The sequence below is a fragment of the Coptis chinensis genome, chromosome 2, assembly GCF_015680905.1.
Source record: "Coptis chinensis isolate HL-2020 chromosome 2, ASM1568090v1, whole genome shotgun sequence".
NCBI lineage: Eukaryota > Viridiplantae > Streptophyta > Magnoliopsida > Ranunculales > Ranunculaceae > Coptis > Coptis chinensis.
The window spans coordinates 17,041,845-17,050,929 of record NC_141457.1 but is presented as its reverse complement, the minus strand read 5'-3'; the positions used below and the strand labels follow the sequence as shown (position 1 = coordinate 17,050,929).

Below are 9,085 nucleotides of genomic sequence, written 5' to 3'. Positions count from 1 at the left end.
TGATTCACTCATCCTGTTAACTAAGGCCGACTGTCTCAGGATCTAGAGTCTGCATTAGGATGCATTAGTTCTTACACTTGCTTTTAGAGACTACGATTTGCATCACATATTGGTTGATCCAGGAAGTTTGGCAGATGTGTTATACTATGACACATTAAAAAAACTGCAGATTCCTGACTCAGAGATGGTCGCCACCCACTCCAACCTATATGAGCTCAGTGGAGACAAAGCCCTGACAGTTGGGGAGGTTCAGCTACCCGTAGCTACTGGCCCAATAACCCTCATCATAAATTTTGTTATGGTAAAAGCTAACACACCTTGTCATATGATCTTGGGTAGGACCTGGCTGCATAGACTCTGCGTTGTTCCCAGCACCTATCACCAATGTCTAAAATTCCCACATAATGGGAAAATCGAGACAATCAGAGGAGACCAGGTGGCTGCCAAAATGTGCTACGCTCTAGCGACAAAGCAGTCCCGACTCCCTTTTGAACCAATAGATGTGGGGCCACCTGCCAAATAGCAATTATAGATAGATCCTTCTCTCCCAGACCTGGTCCCAAGAGAGATGGAGGATCCCCCCTCACTAGAGCCCTTAGAGGAGGTAGAGATCGTGGGTGGAAGCACGCTTAAAACTACTTTCATCGACACCTTGTTAAGTTCTGAAGAATGCCTGGCTCTAATACACTTCCTCCGAGAACACAAGGACGTATTTTCTTGGTCAATCGAAGAAATGCCAGGAATTGACCCCCATGTGGTATGCCACCAGCTAAATGTTCGCAGTGATGTAGTAGTAGTCAAACATAAACCGAGGAAAATAGGCGCTGACAGATCCAAAGGAGTGAAAGCTGAAGGCAGCTAATATTTTCAGGGAAATCAATTTCCCCACCTGGATTTCTAACATTGTCCCAGTACATAAGAAGAATGGGTCATGGAGAATCTGTATCGACTTTACAGATTTGAACCACGCGTGTCCAAAAGACAATTACTTTCTGCCACAAATTGACAAATTGGTGGATGCAACGGCTAGGCATGAGTTGTTATCCTTCACAGATGGGTATTCCGGCTACAACCAGATCCCATTTCATGAGGAAGACCATAAGCATGCTAGTTTCACAACCGAGGATGGCCTGTATTGTTATCAGGTCAGGCCATTCAGACTGAAAAATGTGGACGCCACGTATCAACGTTTAGTAAACAAGATGTTTGAGGGATTAATAGGCGATATTGTGGAAGTGTATGTAGACGATCTCTTGATCAAAAGCCTAAGACATGGAGATCACCTCTCCCACCTGAAACGAGCATTCGACATTCTACAAGAGTATCGCATGAAACTCAACCCAGCGAAATGCACTTTTGCTGTCTCATCAAAAAAGTTTTTAGGGTATTTGGTTACTAAGCGAGGAATCGAGGCAAACCCAGATCAGATCTGGGCACTTATAGAAATGTCTTCACCTAAAAACATGGAAGAGGTCCAAAAAGTCACAGGCAGGCTAGCAGCTCTAAACAAGTTCATGTCCAAGAGTTCAGATAAGTGCAGGCCCCTATTCTAATTACTGTGAAAGAATACCTCATTTGCATGGACAGAAGATTGCCAAAAAGCATTCAATCAACTCAAAATGTGCCTGGGGTCACTACCAATCCTTTCCAAACCAGTTGAGAGGGAAGTTCTAGGTCTTTATCTCTCTTTATCTGACTATGGTATCAGTTCTATATTGATACGTGTGGATGAAAAAAAGGTTGAAAAATCTGTCTATTTCTTGAGTCGAACGCTCCTACCGGCAGAAACAAGATATCCTAAACTCGAAAGAGTGGCTTTAGCTCTCGTTTTTGCTGCAGAGAAATTACTACTATATTTCCAGTCCCACAGTATCAAAGTAATCTTAGAATACCAGTTATGATTAGTTCTGGAAAGACCGAACATGTCAGGAAGGTTAGCTAAGTGGTCTGTGAAACTGTAAGAGTATGATATAATCTATGTCCTACAAATCTCAGAGAAAAGTCAGGCACTGGCAGAATTCTTGGGAGATTTCCCAATAACTTACACTGGGTACGACTCAACAATCTCGAGTTTAGATGATAGTACCCTGTCGGAATCTCCATGTGCACGTCCAGACCCTTGGGAGCCGCGCTCTTGATGGCGGCTTTTTGTGGATGGATCTTCAAATGATAGAGGCGCAGGAGTTGGAGCAGTTTTAGTTATTCCTGACAACATGCGACTGGAGAAATATGTTCGGTTAGGTTGGAATGCCTCTAACAATGAAGCAGAGTATGAGGCGACTCTTGCTGGTCTCATGATGACTCTCGACCTAGTCTTAACATACCTTACTGTTTTTAGTGACTCACAGATGGTTGTACTTCAAGTTGATGGAGGTTACAAGGCCAGATATGAATGAGCGGCAAAATATCTAGAACTGGTAAGGGGTTTTCAGGGTAAGTTCGAGAATATTCGGTTTTATCAACTACCCCACTCAAAAAATCGACATGCAGATACGCTGGCATATGTTGCCTCAATGTTGGGCAACTGAGAGTCTTGTTCCATCCCTATAGAGTTCCAAGACAAACCTAGCATCCATGCACCCAGTGTTACAGCAGTTTGTGTTATTCCAGTCACCACACCAAACTGGATGGATCTATACAAGTCTTACCTTAAGGAAGGGACACTCTGATAAGAGCCCAAAACTGTAGTTTCAACCCCTTAATAGTATTATATTTAGGCAAATTATGTTTATAATAAATAAGAGTTAGTAATGTTTACGTGTTTTTGTATATTTCAGGTATTAGAATCAATTATGTGAAGAAATACGTCACTTTTGCAAGAGAAAGGAGTCAAATTGCTTGCTAGAGAAATTATATGATTAAAGCCCAAGTTTCAAGGAGAAAAAGCCTTTTCAAAACCTAGTCAAAGCTGAAAAGTCAAAGTTAACGCGGGTAGAAAAAGAGTAGAAAAGTCAATAGAACTTCTGCAGGCCTTATCTTTGGACTCAAACCTTGGAATTGGACCTATTATATGTCAAAATGACCGACTCGGAAAGAGATTTCTAATGGTCTAAGCCTTGACCCAAATAAGAGAAGTAAAAGTGGATGAAAAGGGTGTTGTAGTAAATTCCCACAGAGAAACCCTTTTTGGACTTAAGTAATTAGGTTTTAGGCTTGATTTAGTGGCCCAAAACACAGCTCCAAAGGTCATACATGAAATTGTAAACCTAACCCTCTCCTATATAAAGAGGGTTAAGGCTAAACAAAGCTTGGTTATTCTCCTCTTTAGTTTAGTTATAAATTAGGGTTCTCCCTCTCTCTCTCTCTCTCATCTTTCTTTAGTTTAATATAGTTTAAGTAACTAGAGTTTATAATTATAGCCTCCATAAAACCTCCATTAAAATACCTTCAAGTTATTAGTATTATTTAATTAAATTGTTTCTCTTTTTATTATGTCTTCTTCTCATTTTTTTATTTATGATAGGCTCATGAATCAAAGCTAAACTCCCATTAGAGGAAGTTTGAATGAATCTTTGAGAGGACTTGATTTGTTAGTATAGATTTGTTATTTAGGGTTTCAAGTTTAGGTTTTTCTTGACTTAGATATAAGAAGAGTTTAACCTAAACTAGAGAATAGTGAGTTTGCCATGAGAATGAGAACAAACTTTCTCTCATGCTATTTAGTTTATGACCAGAGATAGTATAAAGTAATTAGGGGTCATTAAAGGTCTAGTCTTTATATTTTAACCATATGTGAGAATATCTAGAGTAGGGTTTTCTATACAAATCTATACTAGCATGTTAAGAAATTAAAAATTGGATTTCAATCTCTCTCTATTCTTCTTTATATTTTATTCAAGTCATATTCAATTGCTTTAATTAAATTAGTATAAATTAAATTCATATATTTAGTTTCGTAATATAAATTCACATCCATAAATATTGCTCTCACCATTGTTTCCTTGTGTTTGATTAGTTGAATTCGTTAAGTCTAGAGAGTTAAGAGTGGAATGATTATGTACTCTATATATTGCATGAATATATATGTGAGAGTAGAAAATAAATAATTGATAACGTAAGAATAAATTAGAGAGATCTAGTTGTGTTTTTAATGTTTATCAAACTCCTAGAGGATAGGAACATGGCAAGGTGCCTGCTGGCAAAGGTGCCCATATTCACACTCATTGGGGATGATCTGTACAAGAAGTCGTTCTTGGGGCCTCACCTATGATGTCTCTCTCCTAACCTCGCTGAACAGGTAATGCGAGAGGTTCACGAAGGAGTTTGTGGCAATCACGCTGGGGGGGAAGAACACTCGCTTTCAAGATCCTAAGGCAAGGGTACTTTTAGCCTTACATGCCAAAAGATGCACAAGTGTTTGCCCACAAATGTGAAAAGTGTCAGCAACATACTCCGCTTATCCCTGCTCCCATGACAGAGCTGCACCATTTGGCAAAAGATAGAAAGGAATTCACAAGCGGTGAGGTTAACCCTAATCCTAGGACTCTCAAGGCTCTCCCTATATAAGTAATAGGAATTCGCTATTAGGAACTACATGAAATAGAGTTTGATTCTTCTAAATAAACAAGGAGATATGTAGGCAGCCGCAAGGCGGTTCAACCCTAAACATTAAATCATCTCATCCCTTCTCCATCAAGAAAAAGTTCTGAATCACTAGGTACAGAAGAGGATCAGGGGATACTCAGAAAATCCCCTACAGTTAATATTTGTATGTCTCTAGTATCTATTTTGTATGAAGCATGTGTATCTTAGCATGTATAACTGATATTTGCATGTTTGACATCTCTAGATACGTATGAGTAGTTTCGATTTGCTTGTTAGCGTAGATATACGTATACGTAATATATATTTGCCGATTAACATCTATATACGTATTACTGATGTAAATTTGCCTATTAGTATAGAAGTATATATAGATGATTTATTTTTGCCTATATATATATATACACGTATGAGTAGAATCTTTTCACATACTAACGCTTATAGCTACGTCTGAGTGAACCATGTTTGCATTATTAGATTATCTTATGCATAATTTGTAAATAACTTAACAAAAAAAATAAAAAAAATTATAATAATAATAATAAATATTTTGTGCCTACGCATAATTTGTTAAAAAAAAAAAAATCATACATCATAATCATATTACAACGGTGTCTAGGAAACTTGAAAGATTGAGGTTCTCTAATTAAGGAATGTGCTTGCACGGAAAACCTCCCTCATATCTCTCATGTAACTTTTTTTTTTTTTTTTTTTTTTTAAATAACTAGGGGTTCAGGCTGCCCTAACCTTTTATTTAAAGCAAGTTCTAAGGTACATTTTCCCTTCTTTATCCCCCTTGATCATATCATTAAGTTTGTGATCCAATGGGGGAATAAAGTACAAAATACCATTACATATATCACTACTCACTCTTGACAGATAATCTGCCACTACATTACTCTCCCTTAACACATGTTTGACTGTTACTACCTCAAACTTCAACATCTCATCGTGAATGTGAGCTACTATGTTTCTGCAATGCCATGGTGGTTTCTCCTTCCTATTTAAAATTTGGACTCCCTGTAGAGAATCTGATTTCACTTGGACCTTTCTTATGTTCATTTCTATCGCACCTGCTAGCCCTTTCTGAATTCCCAAGAGCTCCTGATACAACACAGATAGGTTAAGAGAATTGCCACAATACGCCATCATCACATCACCTTTCTAGTCCCTTAGCGCACCCCCATAAGAAGCATTTCCATTTTGTACTGAACCATCGGAGTTTAATGCAAACGTACCTACTTCCAGTTTGTTCCAGCTGATCCATTATTCCTCTTTTTGCTTGAATGTTACCCCGATACCCAATTTTGTTAGCAACAGTTTTGTTGCCACATCCTCTTTCACCGAATCTAGCGATTTACCCATGTACACTTTCATGTTATTGATTACCTTTTGGCCGACAACCTCTACTGTTCTAAACCTCTGCTTCTTTTATCTCCATTCCTTTTGGTCCAAATGGCTTGGACTGCTGCACATATGAAAGCTCAAAAAATCTCAGAACTCGGTGTGTTATGCCTGCACAGGCGCATCAGGTAGTACCACTCACGATGGGAGTCTCTCACCATATCTGGTAGTCCTAACGCCCTCTTAAAATCTCGCCATACAATTTTGGAGAAGGAACAATAAAAAAAAAGGTGTGCAGAACTCTCCTCATGACTGTCGCATAAACAACATTTGGATTGACCAATCACTTTCTTCTGCATCAGCCGGTTTTGTGTTGGTAGACAACCTAAGAATAGCTGCCAACTAGTAAATGAGTGCTTCGGAATAGCTAACTTCCCCCACACTATCTTGTACCACTTTACTTTGCTTCTCACATTTTTTAAGACGACATAGGCCGATGCTGTAGAAAACTCTCCTGAACTGCTCGGTGTCCATGTTACTTGATCCTCTAGAATATAGGAATTTATTTCAGTTCCTAGAATCCATTTCTTGATCTCACTATCCTGTAAGTCCCTGATGCTTCTTGACCAGTACCCATCAGTTATTACTTCTGAAACTTTTGCATCCTCTGGAACTACATGAGCTAGTAGCTCCCTAGCTTGACCATTTAAGATAAGGGGTCCTGAGCACCAAGGGTCATGCCAAAAGCTCGTACTATTCCCATTTGTAATACAGTGCCTTGTAAACCTCCTTGAGATTTCTCTATGTTTCAATATGCCTCTCCACACCCATGAACAGTCTTCCGGAGCCTTCATTGTCCAGAAGTGCTTCTGCTTTATTTGGTGTTCCCATAACCATTTGACCCACATGCTATTTTATCTCTGAGCAAGTTTAAAAATCAAGCCACAGTAGGCCGCTTGATTCCAGATTCTAGGATCAACAATACCAAGTCCACCTTGTTCTTTATCCAGTCTAAGGGTGGCATGGCTTGCGTGATGCATCTTCTTTTCCATTTTTGGCCCTGCCTATATGAATCTATTGCACAGTTTTGCCACCTTGTCAATCACTGTCTTAGGCAAGACAAAAGTGCGAGCCCAATAAGTTTGGAATGATGACAACACCGACTTAACCAGTTGCACTCTTCCTGCTCTGTTAAGGTCTTTATTCTTCCAGTTCGAGATCTTTGCAGTAATCTGTTCAATAAGCGGCAGGCTTTCTCGAATCCCTACTCTTGATGCAGTTAGGGGCAGACCGAGGTGGGTCACCAGTAGAGTAACAATGGATATATTAAGAACTGCAGCTAGCTCTTGCCCTTCCACTACAGTCATACTACCCGTGAGGAGGGTAGTTTTTTCATTGCTAAAATGGAGCCCTGTTGCCTGGGAGAAGGTGTGCAGAGTATCCTTTATGGCCATCATAGATTCAATATTACCTTTGCAAAAAAGTAACACATCATCTACAAAACATAAATGGGATATTGCCAGCTTCCTACACTTTGAATGAGCATTTGTTCTATTCATCTGGAGATCTCGATAGAGGAAAGCACTAAGAACTTCCATGACAAGAACAAACAAATAAGGGGAGACTGGATCACCCTGCCTGAGTCCTTTTTTACCTTCAAAATAACCTTCTGGTGTCCCGTTAACCATCACTGAGTATAGTGGAGAGGCATAGCACATTTGGAGCCATTCAATGAAGAGAAGAGGGAACTTGAACCTGTGCAATATAGTCTCCATAGCTTGCCAAGAAATAGAATCATAGGCCTTCTTTATATCCAGCTTTATGGCACATCTCTTTTGACCATGCTTTCTTGAGTAGCCCCTTAGTAACTCATGAGCCATAAGCAGATTGTCTTGGATAGACCTTCCCAGAATAAAAGCTGATTGGGAGCAGGATACCAAGGAAGAGATACAAGACTTCATTTTGTTGGTTAGTACTTTAGACACACATTTATAGATGATAATACAACAAACAATAGGTCTAAAAGTAGTAACAGAAGAAGCATTTCTCATTTTTGGGATGAGATAGAGTAACGTGGAATTTATACCTCTGGCTAATATTTTGTGGAGAAAAGTGTACTTGATAGCTCTAATGAAATCATCTCCAATAGTAGCCCAACTTTTCTTGAAAAAACAAGCATTGAAACCATCGGGCCCAGGTGCCTTATTATCCTCCATATCGAATAAGGCGTCCTTGATTTCCTCGTCAGAAACAGGGGATACAAGAAAATAGCTAGTTACTGAATCTATTTCCATCACCTGAATATTACTTAGTATCCCAGGATCACAATATGCCTTTGAATGGACACCTAGAAGGCCAGTGTAATACTGTAGAAATGCATTAGCTACATGTTCCTTCCCTTCCCTTTTAGTTCCTTGAGCATCATTGATTTCTCATACATAATTCCTTGACTTCTTCTCCTTCAGTGCATTAAAGAAATACGCACTACATTTGTCTCCAAAGCGCATCCAGTCAATATCAGTTTTTTGAAACAAGTCTACTTCCTCCATTTTTACCAAGCTACATAGCTTATCTCTCAACTCAAACTCTTGGGCACTAAGGACACCGTCCAAAGGGTTCTGGTGTGGCATTTCTTGAGTTGTCAGGAGTTGTTGTCTTGTTATTGCTACCACTCTTTGAATGTCATTGCAAATAGCTTTGGTTCACCCTTTGAGCACTCCCTTTAAATTCTTTAACTTTTTTGCCAACATAAAAGATGGGCTGCCATAGTCTACTACATCCCAACACTCTTTAAGTGTATTCTCAAAATCATTATGTAGTAACCACGCATTACAGAACCTGAACGGTGGCTGACCCCTGAAGGAATCAAGGAACGTCATAACCAATGGGCAGTGATCGGACACACCTTAAGGTAACACTTCCACCTTTGTTGCCAATGATAGAGTAGACCAGCCAGCGTTAACAAGGCACCGGTCAATCTTCGACCACTTCCTGATATTATCTCCGCCACTATTCCAAGTGAAGAAACTCCCTGATGCAGTGTAATCGAACAACCCTGCTTCATTCAAACATCTTGCAAACGGCTGGGTTTCTCTTGGGTGCACAACCCTATCTCCAATCCTTTCATGGGAGTATAGCACGTTGTTAAAGTCTCCCATTACACACCATGGCCCCTGGATGCCGACACTAAGACCTTCTA

At 39.6% G+C, this 9,085-nt stretch overlaps 1 protein-coding gene across 1 annotated transcript; it reads left to right on the top strand.

Annotated features, from left to right (window-relative positions):
• Positions 1-1,619: 1,619 nt before the first annotated feature.
• LOC147515151 (uncharacterized) lies at positions 1,620-2,396 on the top strand. Its single transcript, XM_086592812.1, has 3 exons — positions 1,620-1,869; positions 1,996-2,050; positions 2,174-2,396. The coding sequence occupies exons 1-3, from the start codon at positions 1,620-1,622 to the stop codon at positions 2,394-2,396; spliced, it is 528 nt and encodes a 175-aa protein (XP_086448938.1).
• Positions 2,397-9,085: the final 6,689 nt, after the last annotated feature.